The sequence below is a fragment of the Lactuca virosa genome, chromosome 6 (genome assembly GCF_052849685.1).
Source record: "Lactuca virosa cultivar CGN04683 chromosome 6, Lactuca_virosa_CGN04683_v6, whole genome shotgun sequence".
Classification (NCBI taxonomy): Eukaryota; Viridiplantae; Streptophyta; class Magnoliopsida; order Asterales; family Asteraceae; genus Lactuca; species Lactuca virosa.
This window is the reverse complement of record NC_136431.1, coordinates 179,064,976-179,089,294: the sequence shown is the minus strand read 5'-3', so window position 1 is coordinate 179,089,294 and position 24,319 is coordinate 179,064,976. Positions and strand designations below refer to the sequence as shown.

The 24,319-nt window shown below is 39.8% G+C and overlaps 1 protein-coding gene across 2 annotated transcripts; it reads left to right on the top strand.

The window, feature by feature from the left end:
* The first annotated feature begins 1,103 nt into the window (after window positions 1-1,103).
* On the top strand, window positions 1,104-2,390 carry MDO1 (telomere-capping, CST complex subunit). Of its 2 annotated transcripts, none has more exons than XM_079056497.1 (4): window positions 1,104-1,242; window positions 1,652-1,798; window positions 1,874-2,024; window positions 2,174-2,390. In XM_079056497.1, exons 2-4 carry the CDS (start codon window positions 1,695-1,697, stop codon window positions 2,300-2,302), a joined length of 384 nt encoding a protein of 127 aa, XP_078912623.1. In that variant the 5' UTR covers window positions 1,104-1,242; window positions 1,652-1,694; the 3' UTR covers window positions 2,303-2,390. The 2 variants fall into 2 exon arrangements, with proteins under 2 accessions (XP_078912623.1, XP_078912624.1); XM_079056498.1 differs by having other exon boundaries at window positions 1,146-1,248.
* Window positions 2,391-24,319: the final 21,929 nt, after the last annotated feature.

Sequence of the window (24,319 nt, the reverse complement as noted above, 5' to 3'; positions counted from 1 at the left end):
GTTCTCAAAGGAAAGGAGCCGACTTGATTGCATCGCATCACACTATGTTTTCCACACATGAGATCTTTGGGATTACACTCTGATATGGTTTTATGATAATATGTTTTGATTATTGACACTTTGGTTTTAACATGAGATATTATTATGAATGTTTTTATACTGTTGGTTTTATATAATAACTTAATTAAAATAAAATTTTTGGTCTATAATTTTGGGATGTTACAGTTTATAAGCTTGAATGTATAATAAGCTTACAAATTTATATATATGGTTTTACTCCAACGCCTATCCACGCGCATGGTGGTGCAAATCTTGGATTTCGTAGGTCAAATTCATTGAACTTGTGCATGGACACGAATGCAGCTCCGAAAACTTAGGCTCGCGCAACCCTCTTTTTTGCTAAACTTGACAGTCAAACACTGCGTTTATTACTAACAGTTTTCATAGGTTATTCGGTTAAAAAACGAAGCCCATGACTAACGCAATCAAAGCCACATGTTTTGATACATTTATTATTATTTATTCCGATGTCTGATACAAACATCTAAATAAATTGGTGTTAGCATTTTTAACATTTCAAGGGATAATGTAAAAAAACATCTATATGTTTCAAAGCACGGGTTTCACGAATGGTATTCGAAGATAAGGAGTGCCTCTATCCAACTGAAGCACTTAATTTTTGTTCAAAAATACGGATAACATGTTTAGAAAATATGGTTAAAATTTATGCTCAATTTTTTTCGGGGCCCTATGCGGGCGCACACCTTGCACTCCTTAAGGGCCAACCCTGATAGAGACCATAACCATCCATGTCAAAAATCTAATACTAGGATCAAATGTGTGAATTTGGGCTAACCAGAATAGGGGTGAAACATTTGGATCAAACCGAACCGGTTTGATAGAAATTGGTGGACCTTTGACCGGACCTGTTGCGGTCCAAATCTGGTTCACGATTCTTGGATATAGATGTGAGAATTTAGACCGAACCAAACCGGTCCAGTTCATTAAACTAGACTGATTTGATAGAAATTGATGGACCTTGAAATGACCTTTTCCAGGGAGGACCAAATGCCAATTTCCGGTGAGGACCAAATGCGCGCGACCAAATGGTACTCTAAATACAATACCTATACGGGTCGGATCTAGGTGGTTGAATGGGCTATGCGTCGATCTTCATGAATCATACCTCCCTTTCGTCACGGTCCACCGGAAAGTCGGAAACATGCCCTACTTCAATCGCCGGTGAAGTTACTCTCTCTCTCTCTCTCTCTCTCTCTCTCTCTCTCTCTGCCACATACGCACACACAAATACGTCGAGCCCTAATTCATCTTCTTCTCTTTAATTTTGCATTTGCTATTCCGTCTCATGATTATCTTCACCTTCATATTTAATTTGTTGCTGTTGCGAGTTGTGACACTATTAATCTAAGCATTCGCATGATCTTAATCTTACGAAGTTCTATTTATTGTTCGCCTTGTATGTGTTCATATTAATTTGAAAACGATTCGAGTATCGAAGAACATTGTATGTGTTCATATCTATTTCGAAAACTATCTATTGTTGTTGTTACTGTTTTTTATTAAAACCCAAACCAGAAATTAGAAGCCACATTCACAAGACCTAACGATTGCTCAAATTTCTTTACTGCAGGATACTTACATTACTGAATTTCCTGTGAATTGTTGGTGTTTCAATGGCATCTGCTCCCATACCCTCAGGTGCCCTGGTTCTTCTACAAGAACTCAACTCGTCTTCTTCACATTTCAAGCAAGGAGCATCCCTTAGGGTTAATGGAAAGTGAGTGAAATCTTTTGATCTCAGTGGATTCATCTACATTCTTATCCTACAATCTACATTCTTTTCTGATTTTAGGTTACAAGAACATAATGTTGAGTCAGCCATTGCCATTATTGCTGATGGAGGTGTTACCTTAGCAGTTGACACTCAACACTTAAGACTCAATCTTCGTGTGGGATCCCTTTATCAGTTCATTGGAGAACTTTCCATTCAACCAAATAATGAGGTACATAAGCTTACAACTCCTTATCCATCATAGTAACATACTTACATTTTTTTTTTTACTTATTAAAGCTATATGTAAAAGACATAAATGCCCTCATTATCCTCATCAATATTAGAAACTGCATTTTAATTGTTTACTTTTTTTTTCAGGGGATATTAAAAGCAAGAGTTGGTAGAAATGTAGATGGAATGGACCTTAATCTGTATCAACAATCTCTGAAGCTGTTAAGACAATTTCAATCTGATCAAATCAGTCATTTGGCACTTAACCATGGTTAACTTAGTAATTACTTTTATTATATTAATGGAATCAATGTTTGAACTTTTTTATTCTGAAAAGTAGTGGATCACTCATGATATATGGTCATTTTGTGTATTTGTTATATGGATTTGGATAAAGCATGTTGAGTCATATTTTAAATACTGGGTTAAATGCAAGAAGTATTATTTCTTCTTCTTACAACATTGTACTATAAAAAATCTACTCAATTTAATCAACATATGATGTTTTAATAAAGAAAAATTGAAAGTACAATGCTATAATTGGGTAGATTTCCAAAGTACAATGCCCCAACAATGTTGTAAAATGAAGAAAAAAGGCTATGTTTGGTAGATTAGCTGTTAGCTGATAAAAAAATTAACGTTTGGTAAAACTAGCTGATAAGCTAGCTGAGAAATATAAAACGATGTATAAAGGCATGTAGAAGAATGATATATTTCATTAAATTATGTACTAAATAATAGTTCTCAAATTATTTATTTTTAATTGAATTTTTATGTGTCGCATATCATATTCACAATATTATCACGAATTTCGAAAGGCGCCAATATTTATTTTATTAAGCTATTAAAACCATTTTCGTAAACAAATATTTTTTCATTAAATTATATAGTTTCTAATTTTGATAGCACCTTAATTTGATTATCAACTTAAAGTATAAAAATTTAACGTTGATACTAAAAAAATGTTTTCTAAATTTTTAAAAAAAAGTTTTAATTTGTTGGTAATTATCAATGTTTTGTTCCAAGTTACAAATGTTCTGTTAGACAATCAGTTAAACCATGCCTTGTTAGTTGTTATCTTGTTTCATCGTGTTGTTTTTATTTTTAAATGTCAAAAATTCATACATGTTTACTAATTTAGCAACAATCTTTTTCAAATTCATAACATTTATTGGGGTTTTAAAAAGAAATATGTCAATATTAAAAAGCTGAATTATGAGAGACATTCTCGTCCGTATATTCTTATTCATTTGGTAATCATAGGAATTATTGGCGAGAGAGATTCTGAATTCCGATTTTTATTTTGTTATGAACATTTAAATGATAATCAACCTTTTTTTATTTGCATTTTAAAAGTCGGGTACTATTTTAAGTATATATTTTGAAACGTTATTTAGGTGTTTGTTGACTTTTAATATTTCTACTTTTTTTTTTCAATTCATATATGTATTTGAAGTATATAAATTATTATGAAATTTTGGATGATTTTTTTATTACATGGACACAATTATTTTGCTTCAAACCATCTCATCCAGTTGATAACTAATATTCTTTCCAATATCTTATTTATTCTGTCAACCATGGGTATAATACTATTAATTGTTTCCTTATTTTGGGCATCTTAGGGCGATAAATAGGTGTCTAGTTTTCTATATTATTAATTTATATAACAATTTTTTATTATTATCACTTTATGTGTTATTTTATTGTTTTGGTTGTGTAAATTAGTAAACAAAAAACTTGGAAAACTTCTACTTGAATTAGTAAGAACCCCGTTTCTTTGTGTGTTTATTAAAGTGTAATTTTATTTAAAAAAGGGGAGGGGGCTGGGGGGAATGTCATAAATAGAAACCTATACATTTTATTTGTTTTTAAATCACTAAACTTTTAAGTATCTAATTGACCAGTAAATTTTTTTTTTGTTTAATCACACCACAGATTCCTTTTTTTTTTCTAACGGCTGAATTTTTATTAAGAAAGTTAGCAATCTGCTAACAAATAATTACAATGGAATAGATAAAATCGGATTTATAAGCCATGCTACTCGACTTATACTAAACTTCCTATTCCTATTAACAATCCAATTATATGAATAGTCGGTTAATCTATCAACCAACAATTTTTTTCTCACATCTTGATCACTAAAAAGAACATCATTCCTAAAATTCCATAGGAGCCACCACATTACCATAAATATTGATTCTAACACCATTCGTTTTGTCTTGGATAGTTGCATCGAATCCACCCATTGAATTACATCTTCAATTTGACTAAAACCAGGGACATTAACACCACACAATTTTCCAAAATATTGCTATCGATTCCTCTTTTACCGTAGATAACCTCATGCCTGGCTTCATGGACTCCATGTAAGTTATGTGCACATAGTTAATGGTAGGGGTGACAAATTAGACAGTTGTGTCATGTTTTTTTTCCTGACACGACACGATACAATAATGTTTTATGTAACACGAATACGACACGAAACGATGTGTTTTTTTAAACTAAGACGAAAACGAACCAATTAAAAAACGACATACACGACACGACGCAACAAAGATAACATAAAATAACAGTTAGTTTATTTAATTAATAATTAATAATACATAACACGACAAACACAAAAAACACGACAAACAAATACTAAATCGTGTCAATTTCGTGTCGAATTTTGAATAAGAACACGAAGCGACATGATATCATGTTTTTTACACTTGACACAAACACAAATTCAAATTTCATTTTCGTCCTCATTTCGTTTCGTGTCGTGTATTTTTGTCGTTTCGTGTCAACAATTGACACCCTAGTTAATGATATAATAGAACAAACAATAGTTAGTTGATCGATTGAATATAATTAAAAGTTTAGTGACTTAAATAATAAATAAAATAGACTAATATTCATAAATGGTCCCTATGGTTTCCTAGAATATCAAGGTTTAGTCTCTAATTTTTTCAATCTCATTGAAGGTCGTTGTGGTTTTAATTCCTAATGTATGGCCCGTTTGATAGTTGCTATCTGGAAAAGTTTACTGGCTGAGAAAAAAAACATGTTGTTTGATTGTACATCTGACTGACTGTATTGAATGATGAAAAATAATAATTCAACCAGAAACATATGATTTTTTGGCTTTCTGGGAAAGACATATCTTATCAGGAAAGACCTCCCTTTTGTGCAAATCAAACAGTCATTCCTGCCCATTCGGCCAGAAAGATCTGTTTGGACCTGAAAAAAAATGTATATCGAACGAGGCCGTAGTTGGGCCTTATCCCACCTAAAAAGACTGTTATACCCTACTATTTTATTTTATATTTTTATTTAACTAATTTTAATATAAAAAAGGAAAAATATCTATTAAACCTAACACTTCTTCCCCATTGATTTCAACAGTTTCTTTTGTGCCTCCCGCTTGTCGGAAAACACTACCTTCTTCAAACGTCCGATGACCCTCCTCTACTTGTCACCACTGCAAATTGTCACAGAGGATATAAATGCCCACCGCGTCTTCTTCCCCACCAGGACCTTCTATCACCGCAAGCATCGAACTCGAGTGCAGTTTGAAGAAAATAAAGGGCTTTGATGAAATCGTGTGTGCGTATATGAAATCGACTCCCTAGTGGATTTGAAAGTCCCTACACTTGTGTGTGTTGGCCATGTTCCTCCGACAATGGTTGTAATCTCTGGAGGTGAATTAAATTTGGTGCTCACTGTGTTGTAATTTCCACCATTTTGAATCAATCCAAGGTCTATGATATTGGGTTTTAGTTTCGAACGATGATCGAATGATAACGATGGATCAAAAAAAGGTTAATGAAGATTTCATTTCAAAATAGGTTACTTTTGTGGGTGTGATTGCATTAATTTTGGCTTCCCGATGAAAAGGTTAGAGATGAGTTTTGGCTTGCTCCAAACCTTAATATCGAACCCTATCCTTTGTGAGTGAGATTTGGAGATTGAAAGTGATCCTTGAGTGTTCTTGATAAAGAAGGAAGATCATTCAAGAGGTGGTGGTGCATCCTTTCTTTTAGATCCATAATCTACATCTCCTTGTCTACCTTTTTAAGGTATAAAGTTCAAACTTTGGAGCTTATTTTGATAGATGTTGTTTAGTCTTGGGTTTGAGTTCATTTTGTCCTAAAACATTGATCTTTGTGAGTATGGAATACTCCAAAGCTTATAAGCTCTCCTTTCAGATGTTTTAAGATGTTTAGAGTCATAAAATGTAACATCCTGTTTATTTAATAAAATAAACAAACGAATAATATAAATAATAATGGCCGTAAAACCCCGAGATGTATTTTATATTATTTTAATTTAGCTTTTAACTGATAGTAAGTTGATATGAGTGGTTGTTATCGGGACTAGAACGTATTAAAATCTGGAAATGGGGTTAAAATGTAAATTCTGGACCCAAAATGAAAAGGTTTTGTAGGGGAGGGGCTGATTGGTAACATTTTTGGACTTGATATGTAATGATTTTCAGAAGGGAGGGTTTAGATTGAAAATTTTGGGGCTTAATTTGAAAGAAAAAGAGAAAGGAGGGGCTGATCTTGGTAGTATGGCGAAAAGTTTGAGGGGGGAGTCGGGTATATAGTTGTTCACCCCGTAACCCTAACCCTAAACACCCTCTCAGCCGCCACCCTTGTGCCTCCCTCTTCCGGTCGCCGCACCACCCACTCACTTTGGTTCTCCGGCCGACTAAGACCACCGCTACCCCTCCTGTTGTCGAAGTCGCAGCCTCCGCCGAGCTTCTCCGTTGTTTCAACCTCCGCTGAAGTCGCCAACCACCAAGGCCTCCACCGCAAGCGGTTGACGCCGGCGAGACGGTGCACTGCTGCTACTCCTTCGCCGATAATGACAACGACCGCCGGCAGGAATTCCTTCATCTTCTACAGCTCGCGCCGCCACCGTATGGATCGTTTCTATGGCTCCGGTTATTAGTCGCCACCCCGAAGGGGCTCTCGTGTTTGAGTGACGCTGTTTCAGCCTCCGTAAGTGTTCCGCCGCTGCTACCGCCATGCCCGCTGCCGTTTCTGCTCCGATTGCCCTAAAAGACCGTTAAGAGTTGTTGGGTGGGTGGTGGTGTAGCGGTTCAGGGGTCCTTGTGTGTGTTTACTGTTGCATCGCATGCTTTGCGAGTTGCTGCTGCCGGATATTGAAGAAAAGACCCACCATGGCCGCCAGCCATGGTGGCCACCGCTAGCTGCCATGTTCCGTCGCCACCAGCCACCATGGAAGGTGGCTGTGTGTGTGTTTTTGTGTATTTTAGGTGTGTGTGTGTATGTGTGTTTATTAGCGTGTGTGTTATTTGGATCGTTTTGTAAATTGTAACCAATCAAGATAGTGAAGAAAATTTGTCACCACCACCGTGAGGTGGTGGTTGCCGCCTCCTGCCGCCACCGGCCGCCGTGTCGGGTGGCGGTGTGCTTTGATTGCGTTTGGACCTCGTTTGGGGGATGTTTGGACAATGTGGAATCAAGGAAACCCTAATGGGCCCAAAGAAGCCCTAGTAGGCCCAATGGAACCCTAATGGGTCAATAAGGCCCAATGTGACCTAAAAGCCCAACCAATGAACTAATGGGCTAGTATTGGGTTGGAAAACCCTAATTAGGGTTTGGAAAACCCTAAGGGCATAAAACCCTAATAGTGGGAATCGTTTGGGACACACACGATAATTAATTATTAAACCTAAAATAATAATTAATAATCTTTGGCAAAATAACTTAAGGCAATAATGGACTTAATGGATTAAGTCCTTAATGGGTTAAGTGAGAAACACTTAACCCTAATCATCATTTTATGTGAAACCCTAATTTCACTTGGGCTTTGAGTTGGGCCTTCCTATAGGGTTTTGGTGGTTGGACTATTGATGGACCATCCAAGAACAAGTTAATGGACCAAAGTAATTAGATGGGCTTTAGGATAAGGCCCATGTGAGGACTTGGGCCCAATTTGGAAAATTGGGCCATAGATGGGCCATAATTGGGCCTTTATGATTATGTGGCAATGGACCATGGAAGTGGACTGGAATAATTGGATGGGCCTTAAGGAAAGACCATGTAGAGGTCTAGGCCCAATTTGGAAAATTGGGCCATATGTTGGGCTTTGGCCCATCATTTTACTTTTGGGATTTTGTAGTGTGAGTTGGACCTTGGGCTTGGAACCCAATTATTAATTGGGTATTGTTTGATGTTGACAGTTCGGGAACCTGTCAACCAGCAGCTGGAGTGGTATCAGTGGGACTTCAGCAGTGCCAGGTGAGTTATCCTCACTATACTAAGGGGTCTAAGGCACCAAGGCCGGCCCATTGGATATGTTATCCTAGCAGTGTTAGAGGTTGAGTACGAGTTAGTGTTGCATGCTAGTGGTTATGCCAGTTAGGTAGATCTGTAGGACTACCTGTGATGTTATGTGATTATTGCATGCTCAGTGGTTACGTTATGTGTTTGTTATATGGGATGGGTTGAGGTTGTACTGCTTCGTGCGGTAGCCAACAAACCCTAGGAGCATTCCAGTTACGGGCTAAGGGAGACTCGTACTGTGGGCTCGGGAGCATTCCAGTTACGGGCTAAGGGAGACTCGTACTGTGGGCTCGTGGGTATTACAGTCTGTAGGGATGTAAACCCGTTATGTGCTGTTTTGTTCAGTTTGTTTTGTTATGATATTGTTGATATCGTTATGTGGACTGTATGTGTATCGGTATTTTGGGGGTAACTCACTAAGCTTTCGGGCTTACAGTTTCAGTTTATTGTTTCAGGTGCATCAGGGGATCGTGGCAGAGCAAAGGCGTGATCGTACAACTCCTCACTTTTTATGACTATGTTTCTGGGATACTATGATATTAAATTATTTTGAAAACATTTTGTAATGACTAATGGGTTTTGAATTGTTTAAAAAGTTTTAAATTGGCTTGAATTTTACGGGTGTTACATAAAAATGTTAGTGTGGCCCTTTCCTTTCTCCCATGCAAGAGTTATGGAGTTTTTATCGAAGTAAAATGTTAGAGTTTTGGGATTTAGCTCTTTGTAGCCATTTAAAGGCTTAAAGTCAGAGACTTTATGGATTAAGACGTTTCTTTATGGTTAGATCTGAAGTTTGAATATGTTTCTTAATGATTAAGATGTTAAAAAGTGTAGTGTTGGAACTACCGCGTACGTGGGGCGTACTTCTGGCTACTCTCAGCGTAGCCATTTGCGAAACCAACTCCTCCTGACCTACACTCTATGCCCAATGTAGAGATGTGTACGTCGTGCGTTTGGCCGTCGTTGACTTTTATTGACTTTTGACCAAGTGTGCCATTTTGACAATTTGTGAGGGTTTTGGATGTTGGGAGGGGCAATATAACGTTCGATTTGTCTGGTAAACTCTTAGCAAAACAATCTCATTTATTTGTTTGACTTGGATCCGAGTACGTTGGGCGTACATATGGTATGTCGGGTGTATTCCAATGCATGCATGAGGCGGGGTGTTCCCCTGGTATGCTGGGCGTACCCTTGCGTACGTGAGTCAGGGGTAAACCCTAATTTTTAGCGTTTGCACCCTATTTAAGAACATTAAGTCCCCCAGTTCCTTCACCTTATTAACCTCCATTGCCTTTTGAGTTATACCTCAAACTTCTAATCCATTTTCCAAAGAGATTGAACTTGTGTATGTGTTTTGTGTGTGGGTAGGGTATCTTGAAGAAGAAGAAGACTAATGGAGAAACATTGGACAAGAGGGAGCTTGTAGATCCATAAGTTATTCACCCTTTCTAGCTTATTGAAGGTATAAAGTTCCTACCTTGATGATTCATCTCTTAGTTCTATATAGTTAGGGTTTTTGGTTTATTTTAGTCCCTTAAGGTGTTTCTTGAGAGTATAAGTTACTCCAGATGGATATGATGATAGATGTTAGTGTTTCTGATGTCCCTTATGCATAAAAATGGTGTCTTGATGGTTTAAGCTCAACCATGCAAGGGTTGAGGGTTGTTTCATGAAGTTAGTATGTTAAAATCCAAGATTTGACCTTTTTAAGCCATGGAAAAGCATAAAGTTTGCAACTTTATGGCTTAATATGTTTTAAAAAGCTTAGATTTGAAGTTGGACGTTACGTATTAAGGAATAAGGACCTTAAAAGTAATTTATGGCCAACTGGGGTGTACGCTAGGCGTACGCTAAGCGTACGCACCTGGAGTCCCGACCTTACAAAGCACTCGAGTACACCAGGCGTACTATGATTTTGTGAATATCATGATCAACTATGATTTTGTGACTATTGAGTTATACACTCGAAACATTTAACCAATAATATGATTTTGTTATTTCTAAATGGGAAAACCTCTAAATTTTTAACTGAAAGATATTTATTCATCAACTCCTGATACATTTAAGCCAAAGACCCTCATATAATAAATATAAAAGAAATTACCATTTATTTTCATCTACCTATATGTGTTATATAATGTTAGTTTCATTTTAATTATAATATAACATTTTACTTTCAAATTTTTTTTTATATTTTTTTTTCATTTTTATCAAGGTGTTGCTTTGAATCAAATGGGCTTTGACTTACGGTTAAGTGTCCTATACCCGAAGGTTGTGGTTGAAGCTTTGTTAGGGATGAAATATACAAATTAGATGTAATGTACGCATGTATAAACCATTCCAAAAAATTTTTGCTTTGAAATTTCTATTTTCTTGTTTCGTGCTATTAAATTTTATTACTTTTAAAAACAACCTAATCTCTCGACTTCGATATGTTGATAGTGGCTGTTCCAGGCACATGACATGAGACATCTCTCGACTGCACGACATTCAGAACTTTAATGGAGAACATGTGTCCTTTGCGGGAAGGAAGAAAGAAAAGATCACAAATGGGGACCATATTTAACGGCGTGATGAATTTTGAATATGTTAACTTCGTTCCGGAATTGAATTACAGCTGAGGCCGAATACGTTGCTATTTCTGCGTGTTGTTCTCAGGTCATCTGGATGCAACTTCAATTGCTGAATTACAATTTGAATTTTCTCGATACTCCTGAGTTTTGTTAAAATGATTCGTTTCAAAGATTTTTTTTGTTTAAATTTGCGCATTTATTTTATTTCCTTTCTTCTATATGCACAAATTTAGGGGGAGAAATCAAAAATATAAAATCAAAAATATAAAATCAAAAATACAAAAAAAATTATAAAATCAAAAAAATTTCCAAAAATATGTCTTCTTTTGTAAGTGTTCTTTGGAAGTGATCTGAAGTTTAGTGTTAAAGGGCAATCTGAAATACGTGTAATGCACTGAAGCTAAATTGTTTATACTACGTGTTCAATGTGTTGGTAGGCATGAAGGATTCAAAATAAAGGACTAGACACTGTTGACAATGAAAGGACTTGACAGTGTTAACTCATCTGGACTTAGATAGTTACATTTGGACTGACCATACGACGTTTGGATAGATTGAGTAGTGAGATAAACAAGGGAGTCTGTGAGATACATTAAAGTTACTTATTATCTAGAACTATGGCTCAACACTTCTTTGACGTACGAACTTATGTCCTTAATTCTGGTGCTGACAGGGTGATTGGGGGTTCTTATAAAGTAGGTCTGTTTGAAATTGTTTTTCTTTCTTATCCTCTATGTCAGTCATATGTTGCACCCTTTGCGTGATTGGAAGAGATCCGACCTGGGACGCAACATATGCATCTCTATTTATGCATCTCTCTATCTATCTATGTCAGTCATATGATGTCCCCTCTGCGTGATTGGAAGAGATCCGACCTGGGACACAACATATGCACCTTTCTATCTCTCTATCTCTCTATCTATGTTAGTCATATGTTGTCCCTTTGCGTGATTGGAAGAGATTCGACCTGGGATACAACATATGCATCTCTATATCTATCTTCTCTCTCAAATAATTGAACACTCACGTAAAGTAAAGAGCTCATTGGAATTCCTTGATTGCTAGGGTATGTCGTGTAGTGGGGAACACGTTCTAGTGCGCTTAGAATTGAATTGGTTCATGACAAAAGGCTGATTGTAGATGGCGTTTTTGTAATGTCCTCCCGACCCGTACTCTGAAAAGATCATGCATGAGATGAAGCTCGTGTATCTGTTTCAGTAAAGACCGAAAAGAAATACCCGCGATCTCGCTGCTGAATTTAAGTGGACAACAATATCCTTGGTCGTCGTCAGCAAAATGATCTATTTAGGAATATAATCACAATGTCTTGTCACTTATAATCTGTCCAAGTTGCAAATATCCTTTGTGTTTAAGTGGACCACAATATTGGTGATTAACCAGAGTTATCCATGTAGGAATGTGATGATAAACGATATTAAATTGTTTGACAACTTTTGATCCCAAAAGTTTTAAGTTTAGTTATTAAAATGTGTTTGTTTTATTTTATTTTATTTTGAATTTAATTTGAATTCATTTCAAATTTTAAATTTTAGTTTTATTGTATTTCCAAATTTAGGGGGAGAATTAAAATCAAACAAAAATCATAAAATCCAAAAATATGTTTATTTCTGTTTTTTTTTCTTTTTCAGAAAAATAAAAAAAAAACCAAAAATATTTTTACTATTTTTGTGCGTACTTTAATTTTATTTTTATTCTTTGTAACGTCCCGATTCTTAGGTATTGATTTTATATAAGAATTTTCTTGATTAAAGGTCTACTCGACAAGTTGGTTGCCCTACTCGTCGAGTAGCAGCGGGTTGGTCCGCGTGTTTTTAGTGACCCACTCGCTGAGTCCAAGAAGGGACTCGACGAGTAGGAGCTGGAGGATGAAACCCTAATTTCCGGGGTTTTGCATCCTATTTAAGGATCACTTGTTTCCCCCTAACCTCTCTTACTGCCTCCCTCGAATTCAGAAACCCTAATTGTGCTTTCCCTCTATTTTTGTGTGCTTCTTATCTTGAAAGAAGATCTTTGGAGAAAAGGGGATTGGAATTTAAGAAGTTTGAAGCAATGGGCTGTTGTAGATCCGAATTCTTCTTTGCTTTGGCTCTGTTTTGAAGGTAACAAGTTGCTACATTGACTCTCCTTTAGTTAGATCTCTTCATTTATGGGTTTAGAGCCCTTTTTGGGGTTTTGAGGTGGTTCTCCGTTTTGGGTTAAGATCTGAGGTTTGCAACCTCAGATCTGGACTCCTTTAGTCCCTCTTTGTCATAAAGTATCAGTCTTTGTCAAGCTATGACCTTTCCTCTACCTTAAGCCACTCCTTTAACTTGTTTTGGGGCATTATCATCTTGCATGTAACACCCGGAAAATTCAAGCCAATTTAAACTTTTAAAAACATTTCAAATCCGATAACTATTACAAACTTGTTTTCAAAATGTATCATATCAGAGTATCCCAGAAACAAAGTCATAAAAAGTGAGGAGCTATACGATCACGCCTTTGCCTTGCCACGATCCCCTGATGTACCTGAAACAATAAACTGAAACTGTAAGCTCGAAAGCTTAGTGAGTTACCCCCAAAATACCGATAGACATACAGTCCACATAACCATGTCATCAATAACATAACAAACTGAACAACATATAATGGGTCCACAGCTTTACAGACTGGATTACCCCTGGGCCCACAGTGTGAGTCTGGATTGCCTACCGGGCCCACAATTCACATCTGGATTGCCATCGAGCCCACAGCACGAGTCTCCCTCAGCTCGTATCTGGAATGCTCCACCTATTAGATTTCCACTGGGCCCACAGTGTGAGTCTGGATTGCCTTCCGGGCCCACAACTCACATCTGGATTGCCATCGAGCCCACAGTACGAGTCTCCCTTAGCTCGTATCTGGAATGCTCCCGGGTTTGTTGGTTACCGCACGGAGCAGTATTACCTCAACCCATCCCACATAACATATCAACATATAACATAACTACTGAGCATGCAGATATTCATATAACAACACAGGTAGTCCTACAGATCTACCTAACTGGCATAACCACTAGCATGCAACACTAACTCATACTCAACATAACCACTGCTAGGATAACATATCCAATGGGCCGGCCTTGGTGCCTTAGACCCCTTAGTATAGTGAGGATAACTCACCTGTTATTGCTGAAGTCCCGCAGATAAAACTCCAGCTGCTGGTTGACAGATTCCCGAACTGTCAACATCAAACAATATCCAATTAATAATTGGGTTCCAAGCCCAAGGTCCAACTCACACTACAAAAGCCCAAAAGTAAAATAATGGGCCAAAGCCCAACATATGGCCCAATTTTCCAAATTGGGCCCGGACCTCTACATGGTCTTTCCTTAAGGCCCATTCAATTATTCCAATCCAATTCCCATGGCCCATTGTCACATAGTCACAAAGGCTCAATTATGGCCCAATTTTCCAAATTGGGCCCAAGTCGTCACATGGGCCTTATCCTAAAGCCTATCTACTTATTTTGGTCCATTAACTTGTTCTTGGATGGCCCATCAATAGTCCAATCGCCAAAGCCCGATAGGAAGGCCTAATTCAAGGCCCGAGTGAGATTAGGGCTTTCACATGAAATGATGATTAGGGTTAAGTATTTTCTTACTTAACCCATTAAGGATTTAATCCACTAAGTCCATTATTGCCTTAAGCTAGTTTGCCAATGATTATTAATTATTATTTTAGGTCTAATAATTAATTCTCGTGTGTGTCCCAAATGATTCTCACAATTAGGGTTTTATGCCCTTAGGGTTTTCCAAACCCTAATTAGGGTTTTCCAAACCCTAATTAGGGTTTTCCAACCCAATACTAGCCCATTAGTCAATTGGTTAAGCTTCTAGGTCACTTTGGGCCTTATTGGGCCCATTAGGGTTTTATTAGGTCCATTGGGGTCTCTTTGGTCCCACTAGGGTTTCTTTTGGCCCATTATGGTTTAGTAGCCCCTTGTCCAAACATCCAAACGAGGTCCAAACGCAATCAAAGCACACCGCCACCCGACACGGCGGCCGGTGGCGGCAGGAGGCGGCAACCACCACTCTACGGTGGTGGTTTGGGTTTTTCTCTTCATTATTTCACTTTTTGTTACAATTACAATGCTAAAAAAAACAAATAACCCACACACACTAACACACCTAAATCCATAGCAAAACACACACACACACACACAACCACCCTTGTGGTGGCCGGTGGTGGTTCACGGTGGCAGCCGGCGGTTCTTGGTTTTCCAGCCAAACACTACACACACGACACACTACAGCAAAACAATCACCCACTCACTTCCTTTCTTGCAAACGGATCCTGCCACCCTCCTGGTGGCGGTTGGCGACAACATACACCGGAAATAGCAAATCAACAGCGACGTTAACGGCAGCAGCCACCATGGCCGACTGTCATGGTGGCTTGTCTTCGAGCTTTCCTGTCCATCGATCATCTATTCGCAATCAACAACCCAAGTCACCCGCAAGCTTGCGAGGAATGACTGAAGCACACACACCCACACTTAGGAACGGCGGCGAGCACCTGCTGTGTAAAGGAGTCGACGACAAGGTCGCCGAAACAGCACCGACGATGTCACGAGCGACTGCGGACAACGTGTTGGCGAAACAGCGGCGCTAACGGTGGCGATAAATCTCGACAGGGTGGCGGCTGAGGCTCCAATATAGAGGTTGGAGAAAGAGAAGGAGAAGAAGGAGGCCATCCTAGTCGCTTGAGGCCGCTCGCTGATCGGAATTTGGTGGAGTCGGGTGACAACGACGCCGGAGGTAGATGAGGGAGGGTGGTGGCCGGTGGGAGACATAAGGTGGCGAATGTATTCATTTTATGGTTAGGGTTGCAAGGGACGGGAATGAAGGGTTAAATACCCGGACCCTTAAACTAATTCCCATAATAACACATTTGGTCCATCAATCTCCATTTCCTTTCACATTTAATCCAAATGTTACCATTTCTAACCTGGGTCAAGAATCTTTTCCAAATCAAATCCGTAATTTACACAACAGCCCCTCACTCAACAAATCCTTTCAACAAAGGTCCAAAATTTTACTCTTTTAACCCCAGTCATTCAAGATCCTTTCAAATTGAGTCCAATATTATTCTTTAACCCCCGAAACTAACATTCCAATATTTATTAATTGATTTTTGGGCTACAATAATATGAAATAATAATAAAATTACTTCTCAGGGTCCCGAGTTTATTATTTAATTACTCTATTTAAAATGGGATGTTACATTGCATGCACGTAAAGTTTGCAACTTTACATGATAATCATGCCCTAGGAGCTTAGATCCGCAATATGGAGCCTTTGCATCACTTAGAAAGCACCTGTAAGGATGGAGGATTGAAGGGACTCGGCGAGTCGCATGGTAGACTCGACGAGTCATATGAAGATGGTCATGAACTCGACGGGTTGGATGAACAACTCGGCGAGTCCGATGAATATTGTCGTAAACTCGGCGAGTCAGTAGAGTGACTCGGCGAGAGGGTTAATTATGCAAGGAACTCGGCGAGTGTCTAGTTGCACTCGACGAGTTCAGGTCAACATGGACTGTTGACCTTGGCAGTTGACTTTGACTTTGACCATGGGTTGACTTTTGGACTTTTGGGGGCATTTTGGGAACTTATGAACATGGTTGTATGGCGATTATAGGTGGTGGGGTTTTCGGCAATGATTCGAGAGGGCGAACTTATCTTTCGAGTTGACATTTGCAAGGTGAGTTATCCTCACTATATCAGCATTATGGCATGATATGTTTATTGATTACATCCTGGTAGTTAGAATGATGGTATGCTTATGCTTAGTGACCTGGTTAGGTCAGCGTCCTGGTTATAGGATAATGCTATGTTAGTGACCGGTTAGGTCTGTATCCCGGTTATTGGGATGTTGCTATGATTAGTTATCTGTTAGATCGGTTTGATTGTTATATGATATGAGCTAGCCTATGGTATTTATGTACACATGTTTGTTGATTGGGGGTTGGGTTGAGGCGGTCCTGCTTTGTGCTGTGGGCTAACATACCCGGGGAGCGATCCGGATAGGCTGTAGGCCCTGCGAGGCGGTCCAGTCATGCCGAAGGCTCGGGAGCGGTCCAGATAGGCTGTAGGCCCTGTGAGGCGGTCCAGTCAGGCTGAAGGCTCATTATGCATGCTGATCTGTAATTGTTATTTGTGGTGGTTATATTGGTATGGCGTTGGTATTTTGGGGGAACTCACTAAGCTTTCGAGCTTACAGTTTCATTTTATTGTTTCAGGTACATCAGGGGATCGCGACAAGGCGAAGGAATGATCCTACAGCTCCTCGTGATTTGTTTATGTTTCTGGGAAAACTATGATATTAGATATTTTGAAAACAAACTTTGTAATGACGAATGGTTTTAAATGTTTTTCAAAAAGTTTTAATTTGGCATGAAATTTTTGGGTGTTACATTCTTAGTCATTTTTATTGTGTGCTAAGTTTATAATTAATTTTTAATTTTATCTCAAAAAATTCATTTGAATTTTCATGTATGGCTAGCATACACAAGTGCTGCAGGATTGGTGGAAGTTTCATGGTCGGGTGGGTTGTGAACCTGCTAAGGTTCAGGGCCAATGACTGGTGGAGATTGACGACTGGGTCATACACGGATGATCAGAGAGCTGCTGTTACTTAGGAGTAGTTCAGGGATACGTTCCGCGCCCGATACATTCCACGGGTCGAGCAGGAACGGTTGTCACAGGAGTTTTTGAGTTTGAGACAGGAGGGGGAGTCGGTAACGGAGATCACCCACATGTTCACAGAGAGGGCGATGTTCTACCCAGAGTTTGCTTCTGAGCAGGCTCAGACGACCCGTTATTTGAGCATGCTCAATACTGACATTCGTCAGTTTGTGTCTACCCAACGATGTGATACTCTTTTGGTGTTGCAGGAGGCCGCTAGGCGGCATGAGTTGGAGATTGAGCTGCAGATGAGGGAGCAGCGCAGGCCCCAACGCAGTAGCAGCCGGCGCCTAAGCGGTCTAAAACCGCTGATTCAAGGACCGGCGGTCAGCAGATCCGCACTTGTAAAAAGTGCGGCAAGAGTCATTCCATAGTTTGTCGGACGAGTAGTTGGGTGTCACAAGTGTGGAAAGGAGGGGAACTATGCTAGGGACTGTCGCCAGACAGCCCCTGCATCAGATATGAGGATATGCTATCACTATCATCAGGTTGGTCACGTGAAGACCAACTGTCCACAGCTCGTAGCCAAGCCGGCGCAGGCTCCAGCGCCGGCTACATTGAGGATACCGGATGGGAGGCCAATCAAGACAGAGCATCCGAAGGCTCAGGGGCGTGCTTTCCAGTTGACCGCAGAGGAGGCCAGGGCAGCACCAGATGTGGTTGCTGGTACGTTTCTCTCCTTTATTTCGTTTATTATAATTGTATTATGCTTATCTGTTGTACCTGTGATTAGGTACGTTTTTAGTGAACTCTTTGCCTGCTTTGGTTTTATTTGACTCGGGGGCGAGTCGGTCCTTCGTATCTCAGTCATTTAGTAGGGAGTTCAGTGTGCCAGTGGGCGAGTTAGAGTGTCCGTTGCGAGTCTCTATCGCCAACGAACACGGGGTTTCTGTTTCTTCGGTTTATCGAGGGTGTGAGTTGGAGATTTTCAGGGTGTCCTTTCCGAAAGATTTGATTCCGATCCCCATGAGGGAGGTGTATGTGATTTTAGGCATCGATTGGCTCAGTCGGTTCGGTTCTATGATTGACTGTGAGGGCCAGTGAGTGGTAGTTCGAACCCCAAGTGAGGGAGAACTGGTTGTATATGGTGAAGGCACCAGAGTGGGATCAGGGTTTTGTTCAGCTGCCAGGGCTCGGCAGTGTATTCAGCACGGGTGTGCGGGTTATCTAGCGTATGTGGTGGATACACGGGTCAGGGATCAGATTTCAGTTTTAGAGGTTCCAGTGGTTAGGGAGTTTGCCGACGTGTTCCCGGAGGAGTTGCCAGGGATACCTCCGGAGAGGCAGGTCGAGTTCCCGATCGACCTGGTACCAGGTGCGGCTCCTATTGCCAAGGCACCATATCGATTGGTGCCACCCGAGATGCAGGAGCTGTCTTCACAGCTGCAAGAACTGTTGGGCATGCAGTTCATTCGACCTAGCAGTTCTCCATGGGGAGCACCGATCCTTTTCGTCAGGAAAAAGGACGGTTCGCACCGGATGTGCATTAATTATAGGGAGTTGAACAAGTTGACGGTGAAGAACCGCTATCCACTCCCAAGGATATATGATCTTTTCGATCAGTTGTAGGGAGCATCTTGGTTTTCCAAGATTGATTTGAGGTCGGGGTATCATCAGGTCCGGGTCAGAGAGGAGGACGTGGAGAAGACCGCGTTTCGGACTCGTTATGGTCATTACGAGTTCGTGGTGATGCCATTTGGGCTCACCAACGCGCCAACAATGTTCATGGACCTGATGAATCGGCTCTGCAGACCGATGCTTGATCGCTCGATCATTGTGTTTATAGATGATATCTTGGTGTATTCCAAGACCCGTGAGCAGCATGAGGAGCACCTCAGGGAGTTGTTGGAAGTTCTGAGACGAGAACGGCTGTATGCCAAGTTCTCGAAGTGTGAGTTTTGGTTACGAGAGGTCCAGTTCCTAGGACATCTCATTAATCAGGAGGGGATTTTGGTCGACCCGGCCAAGATCAAGGCAGTCATGCAGTGGGAGGTGCCGAGATCTCCCTCGGATGTCAAGAGTATTCTGGGTTTATCCGGGTATTACTGGAGATTTATTTGAGATTTCTCCAAGATTGTGGTACCCCTCACTCGTCTGACGAGGAAGGGGGTGGATTTCCGGTGGGGCCCTAAGCAACAGAGGGCGTTTGAGACCCTCCGTCAGCGCTTATGCGAGGCTCCAGTCTTGACACTCTCGGAGGGAGTTGAGGATTTTGTGGTATTCTGTGATGCATCCATCAAAGGTTTGGGGGCGTTCCTTATGAAGAGAGGTCGGGTGATAGCCTACGCGTCGCGGCAGCTAAAGCCGCATGAGACAAGATATCCTACTCATGATCTGGAGCTGGGAGCGGTGGTGTTCACTCTCAAGATATGGAGACATTACTTATATGGGGTTTATTGTACCATATATACGAATCACAAGAGTTTGAGACACATCATGGATCAGCAAAACCTAAACATGAGGCAGCGCAGGTGGCTGGATGTAGTCACAGACTACGACTGCGAGATCCTTTACCACCCCGGTAAAGCGAATGTGGTTGCAGACGCTTTGAGCCGCAAGTCAGTTGGGTCTTCCACCCCAGCGGTATGTATGAGGATAGCGGTGGATTCTCCGCTTGTGAGTTTGGTCAGGGATTCCCAGGTTGAGGGCATGCGGCCGGAGAACTGGAAGTTGGAGAGGATCAAGGGTGAGAACACCCGGTTTGTGCAGGATAGCCGAGGATTATTGACCCGGTGCGGTCGGGTATGGGTTCCGATGTCTGGTGGGGTCAGACAGACAGTCATGGAGGAGGCTCATAAGTCTCACTTCTCTATTCACCCAGGGGCCACCTGTTGGGTTTTCTATGCATCAAATACACTCTAAAACTAGGCAGCGGAAAAATAGAAACAACGATATACCTAAGTGTACATGCATCCTATGGATCTATGGCTTCATGCTAATTACATCAATCCTAGAAAACTAAAACATAAGTAAGAAAACATACCTCTTATGTAGCCCTTGATCTCCATGCTTGAGATCTTGATCCTCCATAAGTTGCTTGGATAAAAGGACCCAAACCAGAATCCCTCTAATGGTATCACACCCAATGACACCAAAGAGTGGAATAAAAATAACTAGGAGAAGGGTCAATTTCACAAACCCAAAGGGGTTGTTAGAAATCGTCCCTAAGAGGGGGAGGAAGAAGGGTTGGCGAAACTTCAAGCCAAGGTGCAAGGAGGAATGAAATCCCTAAGGCCCTATTTATAGCCTTGGATGCCTCCTTAGGTTTAGTACTCCTTCCCATGTGGGATGGGAGCATAACCACGAAATTTCACTCCTTTCCCATGTGGGATGGAGTGATTTTCATCCAACCCTAATCCCATAAGGGTTCTAGAACATTCCTGATTAACCAACTATCGATTAATGAACATTCAACCCTTTAATTAATTAAACTGTTAATTAATTCCCAAAATATATTTCCAATTAGTTTCTAATTAATTATTAACTATAATAATTAATAAACCAATTTCTTCTTTATTTAATCTACTTAATTTGGGTCTTGAGGGCAACCCAAAAGGACCCTGCTATTATTAGAAATATTACCAATAGTTAATGACCTTGGACACTATTCCAACAGTCTCCCACTTGGACAAGTTATCAACTATATGAGGACTAATATTTCTCAAATAATCAACAGAGAGTTATCCATCCAATGCAACTACCGAACTCTTGATCTAATCTAGATTCAGCCCTTAAATAAGTAATCAACTATCCGTTCGTTCTATGATATCTGTATGAATTCGAGACATGGATAATGGTCAATCTCAAGAATTCAAGATTATGTTTCCCGATATAGATTTGTGACGACTGCATCTGACTACTAAATTGAACACGTCAATTCTAGTCAGGGCTCGGCCAAGCACTTTAGATGTCAGCACCAAATCATCGAGGGGCCCATAGATATCGCTTCTCCTATTAAGGCAGAAGGAACAAATAAACTTCGACTACATAGTTTTTGTCTATTTCATCATGTCACACATGGACATACCCTTTATAACTACCAGTTACGGTTAGCATTGGAGTAGACCAATGCATAACAGAATCATAAAGCAAAACCCCACATGTATCTAGGTTTGAAGAATAGAAGATATTATCGTCTTAAGAATTACTTGTGACTGAATCCATAAAGTAATCTCTAAGCGTGGGTTGGTCAAATACCTAAATCTCTATTAAGCACTCATGAGTGTTAGCGCAATCTCTTTGCTATGTGCAATCAATATGGACAATCCACTAATACTCATGACAGTCTTGAATCACTACTTACTTCCAAGAGTATGACCGACTGTGGACGTTTGAGTAAATTAATACCCGGGAAGTGGGTTCCAAACATGCAAAAGTGAGAACGCAGTGATAGGCTAATTGAAATGACCGAAATCCATCATATATTAAGATCACCACTTAATAATTGCCAAATCAAATTAAAACTTATACTGCTTAAAGTTCTCGGGTTTTAAAACAAACCAAACTAAGAGTGTTTAAGCCAATTCATTTGCAAATCTAACGCCTCTAGACTTTGTCTGACTGTCAGACTTGGTCAGTGACATTGGCTTAGGAATGGATCGACAAGATTATCTTTCGATATGAATCATTGACTATGATGTCTTTACATTTGACTCACTATCAAATGCGTTGGTACTTAGTGAGTATGTGTAATGTGAGCTTGTGTGACTTGGGATCCATACTCGAGGTAAGTTCACCCAAAGTCACAAAAAACTTCATAAGGACCATCAATGATTGAATTTCAACAAAGATGTCACTAATGAATCTCTTTCAGTCACATGCTCAACTTTGCAATTTAACCAACTGCAATATACTCTAAGTATGTTAAATCCACTATGGTGTATTACCTGGTACTCTCAAGCTAATATATCACCATTCAGTAAAAGCACGAATTCCGACTGCGAACAGAATTGCCTTTATTAGTGCGGAACTTAGCATCAATGTAACTCTTACAATGATCTCTCCCATACTATCAAGATCATTTCTTTTGTCCTCCAAGGACACTTAAGAATGTTCTTGATCTTGATTCATTGATTCTTGCCAAATTAATCTCATCAAACTTGTCATGCTCAAGGCATACGATTCATTAGATCTAGTACATGTCATGGCATTTATGATCGATCCCATAGTAGAAGCATGTGGGACACGACTCATTTGCTTTAGCTCAATAGTAGAACTAGGACATTAGCATTGCTCAATGTCATGCCAGCCTAAACTCCTTTTTGAGTTCTGCATGTCGAGTTTCCTCAACATTCAATGTACTTTGGCTTAATCTAATGAATCACTTTGATCTATCTCCATAGATCCTTATTATGTACATGTTTGGTATCTCCCATGTATATCATAGCGAAACAATTCTCACACCAAGCCACGCTTTTACACTTGCTAAGTTAGAATATAGTTTCTTATGAATCGTACATTATCTATGTACAACACAAGGATGACTACAGTGCTCCCACTAGCACTGACATATATATGGCTTATCTATGTTTCTCAAAATTCAAACTCCTTGAACTTTTCTCATTGAAACAAAGATTCCAATTACTCCCACTAGCTTTGACATATATATGGATTATCTTTATTTCTTGAAATTCAAACTCCTTGAACTTTCTCATTGAAATAATGATCCCACTTGCGAGATGCTTATTTCGGTCCATAAATGAACTTATTAAGCTTACACATCCTTCAAAACCTATCTTGGTTTAATTATATGTTTGTTCCTATCCATGATTGTCTCTACCTGAAGATCCACTTGCACCTAAGGGTTAAGGTCAAGTGCTAGATCTACCAAATAACAACATACAAGGATTGAATCTCGCTTTCCAGTTCCTCCTTCCATGTTGTAACCTTTAGGGCTTACCATAGCTTCCGATAGCCGGTACACTCTGATTGCTATCTACCAGTGACTCAAATACCTTAGCAATATAAACTCTTATATAACTAGGTCCATGACGTCTTATATCAGATCTATAAGGAAAATGGAAATATATCAGTTTTCTTAACAACTCTTTCAATTCCAAATTAAATTTTATGTCCAACTTTAGGCTCTTCATTGGTTGACTCTTGAATCTTATCAAGATCAATGTGGCTCCCACTAGCCCTTTTGGAAATCAGCTCCCTCTCTTGGAAGACTTCCCTTCGATCAACATACATTTTGTTCTCAGAAGGATTCTTAAACAATTATCCAAAATGCTTGATGGGTTCTCCAACGAGATAACACATCTCTATTCAATGTCCCAGATTGTCGAGCGCTTCAACGACGAGCGTAAGCCTCATAATCGTAGACTTACATATATGGCAGTGAGGATAGAATCCCACTGATAGAATCCCACTTCACATATCATAGAGTGTTTCACAAACCTACTTAGTTGGCACAATACCAAAGGACTTCTTGTAACACTATTCATGGTACAATCCACGAACTGTTAGTGTGAATAATGCGACTCATCTAGTACAAAATCAATTAATGATTTGTTTCTCTATCCAACTAACACTTCCTAGCGTGTTATGGGTGGAGATAGATCGTGCAACTCCTTCACAATTCCTTAGATGATCGATAAAGTTTGGACTGAGATGCTCACTATGAGTGTCTCATCCTATTGCCCAGTTGATTCTTAACTTTGCTTTATGAGAGTTCTGAACACCTGAAA

Coding starts and splice junctions, on each gene's coding strand:
- MDO1 (XM_079056497.1), top strand. CDS start 1,695: ATGGCATCTGCTCCCATACCCTCAGGTGCCCTGGTTCTTCTACAAGAA. Junction 1,799..1,873: donor TCCCTTAGGGTTAATGGAAA/GTGAGTGAAATC, acceptor TTCTGATTTTAG/GTTACAAGAACATAATGTTG. Junction 2,025..2,173: donor CCATTCAACCAAATAATGAG/GTACATAAGCTT, acceptor TTTTTTTTTCAG/GGGATATTAAAAGCAAGAGT.